The sequence below is a fragment of the Somniosus microcephalus genome, chromosome 6, assembly GCF_052327205.1.
Source record: "Somniosus microcephalus isolate GS21.2 chromosome 6, FLI_Smic_1.0, whole genome shotgun sequence".
Classification (NCBI taxonomy): Eukaryota; Metazoa; Chordata; class Chondrichthyes; order Squaliformes; family Somniosidae; genus Somniosus; species Somniosus microcephalus.
This window is the reverse complement of record NC_140992.1, coordinates 193,445,596-193,465,183: the sequence shown is the minus strand read 5'-3', so window position 1 is coordinate 193,465,183 and position 19,588 is coordinate 193,445,596. Positions and strand designations below refer to the sequence as shown.

The 19,588-nt window shown below is 47.8% G+C and overlaps 1 protein-coding gene across 1 annotated transcript in view; it reads left to right on the top strand.

Moving 5' to 3' along the window:
* Positions 1–14,437, top strand: part of smpd3 (sphingomyelin phosphodiesterase 3) — a 174,058-nt gene extending 159,621 nt beyond the window's left edge. The window contains exons 2-3 of the mRNA XM_085991143.1: positions 12,487–12,562; positions 14,248–14,437. Of these exons, the coding sequence (XP_085847269.1) occupies positions 12,487–12,562; positions 14,248–14,411 (240 nt within the window). The 3' untranslated portion in view covers positions 14,412–14,437. The remainder of the gene's footprint in view (positions 1–12,486; positions 12,563–14,247) is intronic.
* The last annotated feature ends 5,151 nt before the right edge of the window (positions 14,438–19,588 follow it).

Here is a 19,588-nt window from a genome sequence, read left to right as displayed (position 1 = left end):
AGTGCGGGGCGGGTACCCGCCTCCTGTGAAACTTACGTGGAGGCGGGTTTTGGGCGGGATGGTGTCGGGACCCCCGAATTTGGGATTTTCCCCCCCACACGCCTGAAACTCCACCTGACGGCTCCAGGAAAATCGACCCCATTATCTCTGCTATACCCAGTTATTTCCTATCACTTTCACCATCAGCATTACAAAAACAAGTCGTCCTGAGCCCTTAATGTACATTTGCCATTTCTCAGAACACATAGGCCACACATGCAACTGTTTGCCATCATTTTTCTTTACCACATGACAAAAGGATCACAAACCAAGAACAGTCAGGAAAAAAAGGCGAAACACCCACGTGAGTCCCCTTGTGACTATATGTGCTTAATCTTTCTCTTATGCGTGCTTCTACGTGATGCTACCCCTGTGGCTTCAGCAGATGTAGAGGCACCTTGCTGACTAGGATGCTGCGCCTGCTTACACGCCTTTGACAGGCGTCCTCTGGGTTTGGGAGCCTGGGAGGGCTCTTCAACAATCTGCTCTTCCTGTGGCTGTGCAGGGGCTGAAATGGTCATCTCAGTTGGCTCTGCAAAGTGGGTCTCTGACCGAGGGCTCCGCAGTGGCATGGTCGTGTGAGCACTTGGAGAGGAGCCCACACTTCTTTGTGTCCTGCCAAGTGGCAGGAGAGCACCTTGCTGCACTTCAGGGGGGCCATGAGGATCCATATCTGCACTGGCAGTCCTCATCACAAGGACGTCCATGAAGCTCTGGTCTCTTTGCTCAATAGCTGCCCATCTCTCCTCCAAAGATGACAATCTATTTTGAACAGTCACCATGTTTTCCTGACTCTGGCGACTTATTTCCTCCATGGCGGTAGCCATCCTTTCCACTGAGGTAGCCAGCCTATCCATGGAGGTTGCCATCCTATCCATGGAGGTTGCCATCCTATCCATGGAGGTGCGTTCATGCCATTGCCTCCACCACGGCAGTGCTGATGTTTCAGATGGACTCATCATTCTATCCACACTTGCACTAATCCTGGAGGCAAACCCTTCCAGAGACTCCTGCACTTGTTCCTGTGTTTCCCGAACATTCTTTTTCTAGATGGCCCCAGAAGTACAGCATGTGCATGTATCTCAGCAGAGCTAGAAGATGGAGTGAGGTGCCAAGAGGAAGCTAGCTCCCTGTGCATTGTTAGTGGTTGTCACTGCATAACAGTGAGAGCGAGTCTAAGGGGTGCATAGGCAGGATTCAGTACAGAGACAGAGATGGATAGGTAAGGGTGCAAGGGAAGTAAGGGTAAGGTGGGATGTGGAGGAGCAGGCTTACAACGCAGAGTGCTGAGTACGCAGATACTCACTTTTGATGTTCGCACAAGATCATTAAACCATTTCCTGCATTGGATCCAGGAGCATGAACAAATGGGCCTTGCGCTGACCTCCTCAGCAATGCGCAGCCAGGCTGTCTTTGTCTGCTGAGGAGGCTTCCTCCGGCCATCGGGAGGGAAGAGAATCTCCCTGCACCCTCTTACAGCATCGACAAGAGCATGGAGGAACTCATCATTAAAGCGTGGAGCTGCCTTGCCTCTGGTAGAACTCATTGTGGTTGTAGCAAAATCACAGACTATTAGAATGCAGAAGAGAAAGGCTTAGGCTGAATGGGAGCTTTAAAACCAGCTGCTATGATGATGTTGTTACGTCCGTGTAATAATAAGAAAAGGACTGAAGAGAACGGTACAACAGGCGTTTGCTCAACGTGGTTCAAACTGCAACTGACTGTACAGATCACTACTCAGGGTTTATATACAGGTGTGGTCACTGCTGGTACTACAGGATACAGGAGCTGAAAAAAGTAGTTCTCCCCCTTAAAGGTACATACATTACAATTCCTCCCCTTTTAGATTAACAGTACCATAACACTCATTTAACAATTAAATATCAAACTAATTACAATTAACACTTTTAACATGCAACATTAACTGAAAATAGTCTATTTATAAATTCAGTCTTTGGGGAGGCTTCCTGATTCTTTCTGGATAACGCCTTTCCCGAGTGTCTCGCTCTTGGTGCGGAGGCGATTCTAACACCCTGTCGTCAGTTGATTCATCAGCTTCCAATGCTATTGTTTCTGAGGTAGATGCGACCTGTACATCGGGTTCCTCACCAGGTACGTATGGCCGAGACATAGGGTTGACTCGTTCCTGTGACTCTAGGATCTGGTCAGCATGGCGTCTCACAATGTTCTCCCCAACATCCACTGTGTACATTAGTGGCCCCTGCCGTGTGCATATCGTTCCTGGTTGCCATTTCTCTGTTCGGTAGTCGCGGGCCAAGACTGGTTGCCCTACATTGAAGCTCCTTGTCGGCTTCTCATTGATGTGCTGGAATTGCTTACTCTCAACATCTCTTCGTACATTTGGTCTGAGCAAATCCAGATGAGATCTCAACCTTCGGTTAAAGAACATCATGGCCAGGGCCTGGTTGGTGACTGCATGTGTCGCATTTCTGTAGGCTAACAGGAAATTGTCCACCTTATGCTGCAGTGGAATGTCATCATCGCACATGGCCTTTACTGCTTTTTTAAAGGTTTGTACGAACCTCTCAGCTAATCCATTTGTGGCTGGATGATACGGGGCGGATGTGTAATGCCTTACCCCATTCCTTTTCATAAATCTTCGAAACTCTTCGGACACAAACTGTGGTCCGTTATCAGAGCAAATCTGTTCTGGCAAGCCGTTCCTGGCAAAAATGGTCCGTAGGACTGCAATAGTTTTCTCCGTGGTGGTGGAGGACATTTTGATGACCTCAGGCCATTTCGAGTGCGCATCCACGGCTATTAAAAACATTGATTCCATGAATGGACCAGCAAAATCAATATGCACCCGTTGCCATGGAGATGAGGGCCACTCCCATGGGTGTAGAGGGGCATGTGGTGGTGCATTTTGGACCTTCTCGCATCCTGAGCAGCTCTTTGTCAGGTCCTCGATTTGCTGATCGATCCACGGCCACCACACATAAGCCCTAGCAAGGCTTTTCATTTTCACCCCTCCCAGATGACCTTCGTGAAGCTCATTGAGCACTCTCTCCCTTAACTTGGGTGGAATTACCACTCGGGATCCACACATCAAGGTCCCCTGGCATACTGACAGCTGTTCTCTTCTGGATGAGAATGCTGGCAACAGTGAGTCGCCATGTGCTGGCCATCCCTTCACCGTCAAATCATATACCCGAGACAGTGTCGGGTCATTTCGGGTCTCCTTCTCTATACCAGCGTTAGTTACTGGCAAGCATTCAATTATAGTCGAATGAAATATTTCGACAGGATCCACTGCTGGTGCTTCCTCCGCAGTAGGCAGTGGCAGGCGTGATAGCCCATCAGCGTTTCCATGCTGTTTCGTGCCCTTATACTCGATTTCATATTGGTGCGCCCCTAGAAAAAGGGACCGTCTTTGTAGGCGTTGCGCAGTCATCACCGGAACGACCTTCTTTGGATTAAAGATGGAGACAAGTGGTTGGTGGTCAGTCAGCAAGGTGAACTTCTGCCCGTGCAGATAGTGATTGAACTTTTTCACTCCCCACATTAGGCTGAGGGCCTCCCTGTCAATCTGGGCGTAGTTACGCTCGGCTGAGGTTAGTGACCGAGACGCAAAGGCTACTGGCCTCTCCGAGCCGTCCGGGAATTTGTGCGACAGCGCCGCTCCAATGCCATAGGGTGATGCATCACACGCCAACCAAATTGGTAGTGCTGGGTTGAAATGAGCCAGCACCTCTTTTGATGTGATCAATGCTTTGCTCTTCTGGAAAGCTCATTTACATTCGTCACTCCACTTCCATGGTACCCCCATTTGCAGTAGGGTGTTCAGTGGGTGTAGTACGGTGGACAAATTCGGCAAGAACTTATGGTAGTAATTCACCAGCCCGAGGAACGACCTCAGTTGTGACACATTTTCCGGTGCTGGAGCCTTGACCACTGCCTCAATCTTTTCAGGGGACTTATGTAACCCCTCTTTATCAATAACGTGGCCACAATACGAGATCTGCTTCTGGAAAAACTCGCATTTGTGGCGATTAGCTCGGAGCCCATATTCCTTCAATCTAGTGAGCACCTGCTCCAGGTTGGCGAGGTGATCACTGTCATTTTCGCCCGTGACCAGGATGTCGTCCAAATAACACTGGGTCCCTGGAATCCCTTGCAGGACTTGTTCCATTGCCCTCTGCCAAATAGCCGGAACTGATGCTACCCCGAACACCAGCCGGTTGTATTGGTAGAGACCTTTATGAGTGTTGATCGTGAGGTACTGTTTCGAGGCTTCTTCTACCTCCATTTGCAGGTACGCCTGGGCCAGATCAATCTTAGTGAAGCGTTTCCCTCCAGATAGCGAGGCAAAAATATCTTCAATCTGCGGAAGCGGATATTGTACAGTGTGAAGGACTGGGTTCACTGTCACCTTAAAGTCCCCACAGATGCGAACCTTCTTTGGTTCCCCAGGTGTATTACTCAACGACCTCTTCATTACAGGAATGATGGGTGTAGCCCACTCGCTCCAGTCCACTTTGGACAGTACTCCTGAACGTTCCAAACCTTCCAGCTCTGCTTCGATGGCTGGGCGGATCGCATAAGGTACTGGTCTGGCCTTAAAAAACTTTGGGCTTGCATTTTCCTCAATTTTGATCGTCGCTGTTATGCCTTTTAGTGTTCCGAGTCCCTGCTGGAACAGTTCTTGTGCGTCAGTTAGCATTTTTGACAGTCGTCCAGGTGTGACGTCGTCATCCTTTTTGGCATCTACAGTCAGTGCTTGTATGGAATGCCAATCTAGCTGTATCTTCCGGATCCATTCACGTCCTAGTAGTGGTGGTCCTCCATCTGGCAATACATATAGGTCAATTTTTGGTGTTTCCTTGCCGTTATATATAACGTTCACCCTTATTTTTCCTTTGGGGTAGACTTTTTGCCCCGTGTACGTCTTCAAGACGATCTCTGTATCTCTCAAGGGTATATGTGAGAATAGCCGCTTCTGGTCCCTTCGGTTTATGACTGTTAGGGCTGATCCTGTGTCGAATTCCATTTTCACTTGGACTCCTGCTATCTTGAGCGTGACCCAGATAGTTTGGTGATCCTCCATTTTGATCACATTATGTAGTTTCAGACAACCCAGCTCCTTGCTTCTGGAGTCTGTATCACTCTTCTGTTCGTCTGAACTACTCTCCGTCACCTTATGTACCTTCTTGTACTTCTCCTGTGGAGATTTTTTGTTGCTGGTTTTCTTTCCCGACCTGCAGACTCTTGCTATGTGTCCTACTTTTCCACACTGTCTGCACACTTTGTCCTTGAACCAGCAATCATTATGGTCGTGTGTTGTTCTGCCGCAGCGATAGCACTTCACTGTTCCGTATGACATTTCATTTGTGCCATATTCTTGCGGTCTCCGTTGTATCTCTGCAGCGCCCCGTGCTGCTGCTTCGTGTGATACTGCAATGCTGAAAGCCTTGTCCAGCGTAAGATCCTTTTCTGATAGAAGCCGTTTCTGGGTTCCTTCACTTTGAAGCCCACACACAAACTTGTCCCTTAAAGTATCTGCTAGTCCCGTTCCAAACTGGCAGTGTTTCGATAGCTTGCGCAGTTCCGTTAAACACTCAGCATTACTTTCATCTTTATGCTGGTTCCTTTTGTGAAACTTAAATCTTTCTGCTATCAGCAGCGGTGTGGGGTTTAAGTGGTCCTGTAGGATTGACACTATGTTTTCAAAATCCTTTTCTACTGGCTTCTCTGGGGTTACTAGGTTTCGTAGTAAGCCATACGTTTTTGCACCCATTGAATTCAACAATACCAGCGCTTTCTTGTCATCTGGCACTTCATTCGCCTTGCAGTATACTTCTATGCATTCGACATATGTCGTCCAATCTTCGACTTCATTGTCGAACGCTGTGATATTGCCACGCTTTGGCATTTTTGGGTGTGGTTAGACTGGCTTAAAATGGCGACTCCCGCGCTTTCCTTTCTTCCCCGCTGCGGCTTAAAATGGCGTCTCCCGCGCTGCTGCCAACGCCGCTCTCGGTGGTCCTCGTGGCAAATGGCGACGCCCTGTGGGTTTCGTGCGCTGCTCCTGCGCTGCTGTCAATGCCGCTCTCTGCGGTCCTCGTGGCAATGGCAGTGCCTCACGTTTTCCTGCACGCCTCTCTCCCCCGTTGACGCTGCTCGGCCCTTGACCACCAGCTGCGCTCTGCTCTCTCTCGTCTCTCTCCCCCGTTGACGCCGCTCAGTCCTGAACACTGGCTGCGCCCTGTGCGCTCTGCCCTCTCTCTCTCCCCCGTCGACGCTGCTCGGCCTTTTTCTGTGCCGCTCGGTCGGGCTCTAGCCCGCAGCTGTCCGGGAAGGGTCTGCGCAGTACCTGTTGCCAGCCCGTTTTGCTGGACCACCGTGACTGGAAAGCCAAGCCTGGCTCTCGACAGCCTCCCCTGCGATGCTCAAATCTCCGCTGGATGACTGGGCGGTTGCCCGTGGTCGACGCCCGTGCTTCTGGACTCGACCTCCTTCCACTGTTCTCCAGGAGCGAATCCCTGGGAGGTGATGCAGAGTTGCAGGTTGGTTCGAATCTGCGTCGTTGCCAATGTTACGTCCGTGTAATAATAAGAAAAGGACTGCAGAGAACGGTACAACAGGTGTTTACTCAACGTGGTTCAAACTGCAACTGACTGTACAGATCACTACTCAGGGTTTATATACAGGTGTGGTCACTGCCGGTACTACAGGATACAGGAGCTGTAAGAAGTAGTTCTCCCCCTTAAAGGTACATACATTACAGGTGTCATCAGAGGTGGCCAGCCGACCCGATCGCACTCAGTGGACCGGCCAGCGCGCCCCAATGAACTCAACAAGCTGATTTAATTAAAATCAGACATCAACAGCTGATCCCGCCGGAAGCGGCTCCGAAACCCACCCACCACTCAACCCAACTGCAACCCACCTCGGGAATTAAAATCGAGCCCGATAGCTCTGAAAATAGCTGGTGTCCTATAGTGGGACTTGAACCCACAGACCTAGAAATTCGATGCAGGTAGCGGGGCTCGCACTGCACATGCCTGATCAAGTGGTCCCTTGTTAATGCCACACAGCCAGCTGGGCCAGACTTCCCCAGCCCCCATCGAGGTACTTGAGGTTGCCCACCACAGCTATCTGAAGTGTCCTCAATGGGAGCTCAGCAACCTTCCAGCTCCCAAGCTGTAGCCACTGGGGATACACTTCGTACGAGCATGTGGATAGGGAAAGGCACAGAAGACAGGCACTAAGGGTGAGTCTTAATTATTTCTGAGGCAGTGCCCTCCTCCTCCCTCTTCTCCCAGCTGCTCCTGCTCTCTCCTGTCTTCTTGCTGCTCTTCCTCATACTCCAGCCCCAAAGGCAGCCCTACCAGACCACCCATGACTGCAGTGAAATTGTTTTGAAAGCAGCCAAAGAGGATCTGGATCCAATATGGCGGGTGGCGCGCTGCCTGCAAAATAGGCGCAGTGCCAACAAATGTCTAGGCCGCAATCTTCAGTCAGACGCAAGAGCACTACCATTAAATAAATAATACTCACCCTCCTGTATGATGCAGTTACACAGTGATTAACCCTTACCCTGCGATTAACCCTTACCCTGCTGAATAAACAGCATAATACAGTTACACAGTGATTAACCCTTACCCTGCTGAATAATGAGCAACTTTGTACAGTTATACAGTAATGAACCATTACCCTGCTGAATAAACAATTATACAGTGAGTTACCTTTACTGTGCTTGATTAACAAGAGAGAGGCCAATCAGCTTGTGGCTCTGCAGTGTATTCCACTCTTATGGAAATGATCACGGTACAGCACGGGTTAGATACAGAGTAAAGCTCCCTCTACACTGTCCTATCAAACACTCCCAGGGCAGGTACAGCACGGGAAGACGTACTTGCTCTCGAGTCAGTACAAAGAAGGTTCGCTCGGCTAATCCCGGGGATGAGGGGGTGGACATATGAGGAGAGGTTGAGTAGATTGGGACTCTACTCATTGGAGTTCAGAAGAATGAGAGGCGATCTTATTGAAACATATAAGATTGTGAAGGGGTTGGATCGGGTGGATGCGGGGAAGATGTTCCCGATGATGGGTGAAACTAGAACTAGGGGGCATAATCTTAGAATAAGGGGCTGCTCTTTCAAAACTGAGATGAGGAGAAACTTCTTCACTCAGAGAGTAGTAGGTCTGTGGAATTTGTTGCCCCAGAAAGCTGTGGAAGCTACATCATTAAATAAATTTAAAACAGAAATAGACAGTTTCCTAGAAGTAAAGGGAATTAGGGGTTATGGGGAGCGGGCAGGAAATTGGACATGAGTCTAGGTTCGGAACGGTCATGGCCCTGTGGGTAGCGGAGCGGGCCCAGGGGCCATGTAGCCTGGTTCTGCTCCTACATCTTGTGTTCTAATTCTGTGTTAGATTTCAGGAGATGGTTCTATTCCTGTTCCTGGCTGGGGTGGAGATCACCTTTTACAGAAGGTAAGTACTGTAGAAAATATAGGGGCAGAGTGATCTCCTGGACGAGTTTCGATCGCCTAGATGGGTCGGAGAGGAATTTCCCAGATTTTTTCTCCCAAATTGGCCATTGGGTTTTTTATCTGGTTTTTCGCCTCTCCCAGGAGATCACATGGGTTCGGGTGGGATGTAGAGTGATAGTAGATTTGAGGTTAGGATCAGATCAGCCATGATCTTATTGAATGGTGGAGCAGGCTCGAGGGGCCGATTGGCCTACTCCTGCTCCTATTTCTTATGTTCTTATGTAAGCGGGAGGAGGAGGGCACTGCCTCAGGCACCTTTGCTTCACAAACATAGAAACATAGAAGATAGGAGCAGGAGTAGGCCATTCGGCCCCTCGAGCCTGCTCCGCCATTCAATGAGATCATGGCTGATCATCCAAATTCAGTACCCTGTCCCTGCCTTCTCCCCATATCCCTTGATCCCTTTAGCCTTAAGAAATATATCCAACTCTTTCTTGAATATATTTAATGAACTGGCCTCCACCGCCCTCTGTGGCAGAGAATTCCACAGGTTCACCACTCTCTGGGTGAAGAAATTCCTCCTCATTTCAGTCCTAAATGGCTTACCCCTTATCCTTAGACTATGACCCCTGGTTCTGGACTCCCCGGCCATCAGAAACATCCTTCCTGCATCTAGTCTGTCCAGGCCTGACAGAATTTTATAGGGTTCGATGAGATCCCCTCTCAATCTTCTAAACTCCAGTGAGTATAAGCCCAATCGACACAATCTCTCCTCATACATCATTCCTGCCATCCCTGGTGAATCTTCGCTGCACTCCTTCCATGGCAAGACCGTCCTTCCTCAGGTAAGGCGACCAAAACTGCACACAATACTCAAGATGTGGTCTCACCAAGGCCCTGTACAACTGTAGCAAGGCATCCTTGTTCCTGTACTCGAACCCTCTTGCTACGAAGGCCAACATACCATTTGCCTTCTTAACCGCCTGCTGCACCTGCATGCTTACCTTCAGCGACTGGTGCACAAGAACACCCAGGTCTCTTTGCACTTCCCCTTCTCCCAATCTATTGCTATTCAAATAATAATCTGCCTTCCTGTTTTTGCCACCAAAGTGGATAACCTCACATTTATCCACATTGTAGTGCATTTGCCATGTTTCTGCCCAATCACCCAACCTATCCAAATCGTACTGGAGTTTCACGACATCCTCCTCACAGCATACCCTCCCACCCAGCTTTGTGTCGTCTGCAAATTTGGAGATATTACATCCAATTCCCTCACCCAGATTAATATATATTGTGAACAGCTGGGGTCCTAGGACCGATCCTTGCGGTATCCCACTAGTCACTGCCTGCCACTCGGAAAACGACCCGTTTATTCCAACTCTTTGCTTTCTGTCCGCCAACCAGTTCTCTATCCAAGTCAATACCTTGCCCCCAATCCCATGTGCCTTAATTTTGCACGCTAATCTCTTATGTGGGACCTTATCGAAAGCCTTCTGGAAGCCCAAATACACCACATCCACTAGTTCCCCCTCATCTATTTTACCAGTTACATCCTCAAAAAATTCCAGTAGATTAGTCAAGCATGATTTACCTTTTGTAAATCCATGTTGACTTTGTCCGATCCTGTCACTGCTTTCCAAGTGCTCTGCTATTACATCTTTTATAATGGACTCTAGCATTTTCCCCACTACCGATGTCAGGCTTACCGGTCTATAATTCCCCACTTTTTCTCTACCACCTTTTTTGAATAGTGGGGTAACATTAGCTACCCTCCAATCCATGGGTACTGTTCCAGAGTCTATCGAGTTCTGGAAGATGACCAGCAATGCATCTACTATTTCTAGGGCCACTTCCTTAAGTACCCTGGGATGTAGATTATCATGCCCTGGGGATTTATCGGCCTTCAGTCCCATCAATTTTCCTAACACCATTTCCCTACAAATACTGATTTCTTTCAGTTCCACCCTTTCATCAGACCCTATGTTCCCTGGCATCTCTGGGAGGTTATTTGTGTCCTCCTTTGTGAAGACAGAACCAAAATATGTATTTAGTTGGTCTGCCATTTCTTTGTTCCCCATTATAAATTCCCCTGATTCTGACTGCAAGGGACCTACGCTTGACTTCACCAATCTTTTTCTCTTCACATATCTATAAAAGCTTTTACAGTCAGTTTTTATGTTCCCTGTAAGCTTACTCTCATATTCTATTTTCCCTTTCTTAATTAATCCCTTTGTCCACCTTTGTTGAATCCTAAACTACTCCCAATCCTCAGGATTATTGCCTTTTCTGGCCAATTTATATGTCCTCTCTTTGGATCTTATGCTATTCCACCTGCTGCAGCCTGTTCTGCTGCTGACAAAACTCCAGCATGTTACTGAGGAAAATGTACTTCGTAATTATTATTGGCTGCCGCAGTACTAAGCCCTTATAATTGCATCAGTCTTTAGTGCAAAAATTAAGACTGTGTGTCAATTTTGGCCATCGTGTCTGATAACGTAATTTGCCCTCATGGGTAGTGAACCATTAGCTCCTACATGGCTCAGGGCAAAACATTAGTCGCTCCTGATTCTACTCCCTGGATGATTACCCTCCCACCCTACTCCCTCTCCTGTCACTCCACCTCTGTTACTGGTTCCTACAGACTCCATGCTTTGGGATGCTCCCATTATTAGAGATGAAACAGAGGGCTTTAGACTCCCCAAAACTCCAATATGAAACCAAAAGGTATCACCTGGGTGTGTTAAGGGTTGATGTGAGGCGATAGAGAATGTCTAGTTTGATATTGTTATACTGGGAGTCAATGTTTTCTTTAGGTCTCAGACAGTAGCTGTCTAATGAGGGTGAGCAATGTTACTTTCACTACAGTGATCCAGAGTGAGTTGAGAAGGTTCTGGCCTGATTATCTTTTATCTTGCTCTTTTTAAGTATGATGTGCTACCAGACATAGATAACATCGAACTACACTGCCACAATCTGGAACTACTGAGACACCATCTCATACCATCTTGGGACAAATGTCTGCCATGGGAATATACTTAATAGTGTTTTCTGCAGTTGAGTGAGTGATGAGGCATCAGGTTTATTGACCGAATTAGATATTGTGGTGGATCTGGACTAGTGAGAGAGCTGCGCCTCCATTCAAAGGGCCCTGTAGTTTCAACAATCCAGTTCCCATTTGGAGAGCCCTATATCCCCAGGAGTGCAGGCTGAACTCCCATTCAGAGAGTTTGGTCGAGGGAAGGGCAGTGGACTTCAAAGCAGTCAACACTGTTCTCCTTCAGCCAGAGGTGGGGAGTGTTGGGAGGGTGGGATGGTCTAGGACATGAACTCCTCCATCATGAGATGCTCCAGGAGCGGAGCACAGGTTTCCCTTTAGGTGGAATTCATTAAGGGCAGGATAGCTCTGGAGCAATGGGCTGCAATTAGGGGGACTTGTTTGAAGGTAAAGTAGCTCTAGAAGCAGGGGATTGGACTCTCATTCCAAATCCCTACTAGTTTTAACTGTGGGATTCCATAATGATCACTGAGTTTGAGATCAGTGGATGGAGCTTCTCATGGTGATGCAGTCTCTGAAAGAAAGGTCTGTAGAGACACCCATCACACCCAGATAGCTCTTTTCCCCCTGCAATTTACAGGGGCCGCACGGTTTTCATTTTTGGAAGAGTCCCTATCCTAGACTATCCCTCCCACCCAACGCTCCCCCCTCCAGGCTGAAGGGAATTGGTGTATTGGCTGGCTTGAAGTCCACATTGCAGGAGGCAGGAAATTATAAAAAGTTTTTTCCATCGCCCATTTTTATGCAGTAAAGTACTTCTAGAAGACATGAGCTGCTGCTGACAATCACCAACACTTTGTTCCCCATACACCAGGTTATATGCTCTGATGACATGTCCTTCCATGAATGTTTCATTAATGGACAGGGATCAGTTATCAGTGAGATGCTGATGTAAACCCTTTTAACTAACCTTTCATTGCTCCCATCAAGGTGCAAGTTGGAACCACACCTCAGGACCAAAGAATTGTGGGATATGTTTCCTGCACTCATTTGCAAGCTCTGTCAGGTAAGCGTGCACCGATAGGTTCAATTCAGTCATTCATTTGCCAGTGCTGGGCTTTCCCTCATGTCAGGACCTTGCCCCCTTTCCTTTCATTTATTCGTTCTTCCTCAGCAGAGCAGGTCTCAAGCAGCAGGTTTCTCCAGAAAGCAAATTCTCCCATATTAGCAAGCTCACCTCGTCCTCCACAACTCCCCCCACCCTCCCCAACTCCCCGCCCTCTCTCTATCCCTCCCACCCTCCCCAACACCCCTGCCAACTCCCCATTCCCCCCCCGCCCTCACCAACACCCCGCCTTCTCTCCAACTGCCCCCGCCCCCTCCCCAACTGCTCCCGCCCCCTCCCCAACTGCTCCCGCCCTCTCCAACTACCCCCACCCTCTCCCCAACACCCCCCACACTCTCCCCAACACCCCCCACCCCCTCCCCAACTCCCCCCACCCTCCCCAACACCCCCAGCCCTCTCCAACTCCCCCTGCCAACTCCTCATTCCCCCCTCTCTCCATCCCCCCTGCCCTCTCTCCATCCCCCCGCCCTCTCCCCAACTCCCCCCACCCTCCCCAACTCCTCGCCCTCTCTCCATCCCCCCCGCCCTCCCCAATTCCCCGCCCGCCCTCCCCACCCTCTCTCCATTCCTCCCCCACCCTCCCCAACTCCCCGCCCTCTCTCCATCGCCTCCCGCCCTCCCCAACTCCCCGCCCTCTCTCCATTCTTCCCCCGCCCTCCCCAACTCCCCGCCCTCTCTCCTTCCCCCCCGCCCTTCCCGACTCCCCGCCCTCTCACCATCCCCTCCCCGCCCTCCCCAATTCCCCCCGCCCTGTCTCCAACTCCCCCCGCCGTTAGGCGCTCCCAATATTGTTGGTTTAGACACACCGAAGTGCACCTCACTGTGCTGAAGACGTCATATGGCTGCATGTTCATTTTCCGCTACATCAGACACTGGCCTAGAAATTAGGTTTGCCTCCGCCAGGGCTTTTGCGCCCGAAATTTTGCGCCCGCGATAATTGCCGCTGCGCCCGCCAAAAATTCAGCTGCCCCGCGCCCAGACGGTTGCGGGCGCTAATGGAGGGTTTCAGCGCCTCGCTATGGGCGCTGAACGCAGGTTTGCGGCGCTAATCCCCCGCTGCGGCACCCGATGCGGTGCGGCAGGCTGGGGTACTGCAGGCCTCCTCCTTCTGTTAAGGAGGAGCTGCCTGCAGCCGACCGCTGACCGGTCGATTCGCCCGACAAATGAGCCCGGCACCTCGGAGAAGTGCCGGGCTCGTGGGCCACACACATCAGTGCCGCGGGGGGGTGGTGGAGGAGTCCGGGGAGGGAGGTGCAGGCAGGCGGCCGCCGGGAAAGCGGCCGGCCGCCGCTCCACCTTAATGCGCCGGCGCTACGTGCTGCAACATCCCGTTGAACAATCGTTGGTTGCGGCTGCCACGGGCGAGGCGTCGCAACTGAATTTGGGCGTCCGGCCGCGTTACCACGGCAACCGGGACGCTGCGCACACCGATGACGTCATCGGTGCCGGCGCAGCGCTACCGGCTAACGCCGATGGTAGGGCCCAACGCAATTTCGATCACGGCTATAATTCCGGCGCAAGCCCCTCTAACGCCTCTAATTGGGCGCTAACCCCACCGAATTTCTAGGCCACTGTATTTAATTAAGAAAATGCTGCACTGTTGTAAACAACTGCCTCTCACACAGGAGACGCTGCCATCCGTTGTGAGCAGTTGGATCACCTGCTGGACTGGCTGGCTGAGTTCCGAAAATCTACCTCTTCATCAAGTCCCGTCAATCCAGAGGAGCTGCTGGCGTTCGATGTCCTGTGTGGGGATCTCAACTTTGATAACTGCTCCTCAGGTGAGTGAGCCTCTTCCTCGGCACTACCCGAGGAAGCAGTCACGGCGGCCTGGGGCCTTAATTTTCCAGTTGCAACGTGCCGGCGGTATCGCTGAATTGACCGAACTGAAGCGCAGCTATAGATAAAAACAGTCAGCGCTGCCTCCACCAGATTCCATGCACACACCAGGTAGCCTTTAAATATCAGCCGGTACATATAACTCCAAAAATCACTCCTAAACTCCCTCCAAAAATCACTTGTAAACTCCCTCCAAAAATCACTCCTAATCTCTCTCCAAATGTCACTCCTGCACACACTCAAAATATCACTCCTAAACTCCCTCCAAAAATCACTTGTAAACTCCCTCCAAAAATCACTTGTAAACTCCCTCCAAAAATCACTCCTAATCTCTCTCCAAATGTCACTCCTGCACACACTCAAAATATCACTCCTAAATTCCCTCCAAATATCATGCCCAAACTCCTTCCAAATATCACTCCCAAACTCCTTCCAAATATCACTCCTATACTCCCTCCAAAAATCACTCCTAATCTCTCTCCAAATGTCACTCCTGCACACACTCAAAATATCACTCCTAAATTCCCTCCAAATATCATGCCCAAACTCCTTCCAAATATCACTCCCAAACTCCTTCCAAATATCACTCCTAAACTCCCTCCAAAAATCACTCCCAAACTCCCTCCAAAAATCACTTGTAAACTCCCTCCAAATATCACTCCTAATCTCTCTCCAAATGTCACTCCTGCACACACTCAAAATATCACTCCTAAATTCCCTCCAAATATCATGCCCAAACTCCTTCCAAATATCACTCCCAAACTCCTTCCAAATATCACTCCTATACTCCCTCCAAAAATTACTCCTAAACTCCCTCCAAATATCAGTCCTAAACTCCCTCCAAATATCACTCCTAAACTCTCTCCATAAATCACTCCTAAACTCCCTCCAAATATCACTCCTAAACTCTCTCCATAAATCACTCCTAAACTCCCTCCAAAAATCACTCCTAAACTCCCTCCAAAAGTCATTCATAAACTCCCTCCAAACATCACTCCCAAACTCCCTCCAAAAATCACTCCTAAACTCCCTCCAAATATCACTCCCAAACTCCCTCCAAAAATCACTCCTAAATTCCCTCCAGAAATCGCTCATAATCTCCCTCCAAATATCACACCTAATCTCCCTCCAAAATTCACTCCCAAACTCCCTCCAAAAGTCTTTCCTACACACATTCCAAATATCACTCCTAAACTCCCTCCAAATATCACTCCCAAACTCCCTCCAAAAATCACTCCTAAATTCCCTCCAGAAATCACTTCTAAACTCCCTCCATAAATCACTCCTAAACTCCCTCTAAATATCACTCCTAAACGCTCTTCAAATATCACACCTAAACTCTCTCCAAATATCACCCCTAAACTCCCTCCAAAAACCACTCCGAAACTCTCTCCAAAATCACTCCTAAACTCCCTCCAAATATCACTTCTAAAATCCCTTCAAAAATCACTCCTAATACCCTCCAGAAATCACTCCTAATCTCCCTCCAAAAGTCACTCTTCAACACCCTCCAAAAATCTCTCCTATGCTCCCTCCAAAAATCACTCCCAAACTCCCTCCAAATATAATTTCTACACACACTCCAAATATCACTCCTAAACTCCCTCCAAATGTCACTCCTAAACTCCCTCCAAATATCACTCCTAAACTCCCTCCAAAAATCACTCCTAAACTGCCTCCAAATAACACTCCTACATCTCTCCAAAAATGACTCCTAAACTCCCTCCAAATATCACTCCTAAACTCCCTCCAAATATCACTCCTAAACTCCCTCCAAAAATCACTCCTAAACTGCCTGCAAATAACACTCCTACATCTCTCCAAAAATCACTCCTAAACTCCCTCCAAATATCACTCTTAAACTCCCTCCAAATATCACTCTTAAACTCCCTCCAAATATCACTCTTAAACTCCCTCCAAAAATCACTTCTAAACACCCTCCAAATATCACTCCCAAAATCCCTCCAAATATCACTCTTAAACTCCCTCCAAAAATCACTTCTAAACTCCCTCCATAAATCACTCCTAAACTCCCTCTAAATATCACTCCTAAATGCTCTTCAAATATCACACCTGAACTCTCTCCAAATATCACCCCTAAACTCCCTCCAAAAACCACTCCGAAACTCTCTCCAAATATCACTCCTAAACTCCCTCCAAATATCACTTCTAAAATCCCTTCAAAAATCACTCCTAATACCCCTCCAGAAATCAATCCTAATCTCCCTCCAAAAGTCACTCTTAAACACCCTCCAAAAATCTCTAATAACAACAGAAAATGCTGGAAAAACTCAGCAGGTCAGGCAACATCTTGAAGAAGGGTCAAACCCGAAACGTCAACTCAAATTTCTCTCCACGGATGTTGCCTGACCTGCTGAGTTTTTCCAGCATTTTCTGTTGTTATTTTGGATTTCCAACATCTGCAGTATTTTGCTATCATCCCTCCAAAAATCTCTCCTATGCTCCCTCCAAAAATCACTCCCAAACTCCCTCCAAATATAATTTCTACACATACTCCAAATATCACTCCTAAACTCCCTCCAAATGTCACTCCTAAACTCCCTCCAAATATCACTCCTAAACTCCCTCCAAAAATCACTCCTAAACTGCCTCCAAATAACACTCCTACATCTCTCCAAAAATCACTCCTAAACTCCCTCCAAATATCACTCCTAAACTCCCTCCAAAAATCACTTCTAAACTCCCTCCATAAATCACTCCTGAACTCCCTCCAAAAATCACTTCTAAACTCCCTCCATAAATCACTCCTAAACTCCCTCCAAATATCATTCCTAAATGCTCTCCAAATATCACTCCTAAACTGTCTCCAAATATCACCCCTAAACTCCCTCCAAAAGTCACTCCCAAACTCCCTCCAAAAATCACTGCTAAACACACTCCAAAAATCACTCCTAAACTCCCTCCAAATATCACTCCTAAACTCCCTGCAAAAATCACTCCTAAACTCCCTCCAAATATGACTCTTAAACTCCCTCCAAATATCACTCCTAAACTCCCTCCAAATATCACTTCTAAACTCCCTCCATAAATCACTCCTAAACTCCCTCCAAATATCATTCCTAAATGCTCTCCAAATATCACTCCTAAACTGTCTCCAAATATCACCCCTAAACTCCCTCCAAAAGTCACTCCCAAACTCCCTCCAAAAATCACTGCTAAACACACTCCAAAAATCACTCCTAAACTCCCTCCAAATGTCACTCCTAAACTCCCTCCAAATGTCACTCCTAAACTCCCTCCAAATATCACTCCTAAACTCCCTCCAAAAATCACTCCTAAACTGCCTCCAAATAACACTCCTACATCTCTCCAAAAATCACTCCTAAACTCCCTCCAAATATCACTCCTAAACTCCCTCCAAAAATCACTTCTAAACTCCCTCCATAAATCACTCCTGAACTCCCTCCAAAAATCACTTCTAAACTCCCTCCATAAATCACTCCTAAACTCCCTCCAAATATCATTCCTAAATGCTCTCCAAATATCACTCCTAAACTGTCTCCAAATATCACCCCTAAACTCCCTCCAAAAGTCACTCCCAAACTCCCTCCAAAAATCACTGCTAAACACACTCCAAAAATCACTCCTAAACTCCCTCCAAATATCACTCCTAAACTCCCTGCAAAAATCACTCCTAAACTCCCTCCAAATATGACTCTTAAACTCCCTCCAAATATCACTCCTAAACTCCCTCCAAATATCACTTCTAAACTCCCTCCATAAATCACTCCTAAACTCCCTCCAAATATCATTCCTAAATGCTCTCCAAATATCACTCCTAAACTGTCTCCAAATATCACCCCTAAACTCCCTCCAAAAGTCACTCCCAAACTCCCTCCAAAAATCACTGCTAGACACACTCCAAAAATCACTCCTAAACTCCCTCCAAATATCACTCCTAAACTCCCTGCAAAAATCAATCCTAAACTCCCTCCAAATATGACTCTTAAACTCCCTCCAAATATGACTCTTAAACTCCCTCCAAATATCACTCCTAAACTCCCTCCAAAAATCACTTCTAAACTCCCTCCAAAAATCACTCCCAAAATCCGTCCAAATATCACTCCTAAACTCCCTTCAAAAATCACTTCTAAACTCCCTCCACAAATCAATCCTAAACTCCCTCCAAATATCACTCCTAAACGCTCTCCAAATATCACTCCTAAACACTCTCCAAATATCACCCCTAAACTCCCTCCAAAAATCACTCCTAAACTCCCTCAAAAAATCACTTCTAAACTCTCTCCATAAATCACTCCTAAACTCCCTCCAAATATCACTCCTAAATGCTCTCCTAAAATCACTCCTAAACACACTCCAAAAATCACTCCTAAACTCCCTCCAAATATCACTCTTAAATTCCCTCCAAATATCACTCTTAAACTCCCTCCAAATGTCACTCCTAAACTCCCTCCAAATATCACTCCTAAACTCCCTCCAAAAATCACTCCTAAACTGCCTCCAAATAACACTCCTACATCTCTCCAAAAATCACTCCTAAACTCCCTCCAAATATCACTCCTAAACTCCCTCCAAAAATCACTTCTAAACTCCCTCCATAAATCACTCCTGAACTCCCTCCAAAAATCACTTCTAAACTCCCTCCATAAATCACTCCTAAACTCCCTCCAAATATCATTCCTAAATGCTCTCCAAATATCACTCCTAAACTGTCTCCAAATATCACCCCTAAACTCCCTCCAAAAGTCACTCCCAAACTCCCTCCAAAAATCACTGCTAAACACACTCCAAAAATCACTCCTAAACTCCCTCCAAATATCACTCCTAAACTCCCTGCAAAAATCACTCCTAAACTCCCTCCAAATATGACTCTTAAACTCCCTCCAAATATCACTCCTAAACTCCCTCCAAATATCACTTCTAAACTCCCTCCATAAATCACTCCTAAACTCCCTCCAAATATCATTCCTAAATGCTCTCCAAATATCACTCCTAAACTGTCTCCAAATATCACCCCTAAACTCCCTCCAAAAGTCACTCCCAAACTCCCTCCAAAAATCACTGCTAGACACACTCCAAAAATCACTCCTAAACTCCCTCCAAATATCACTCCTAAACTCCCTGCAAAAATCAATCCTAAACTCC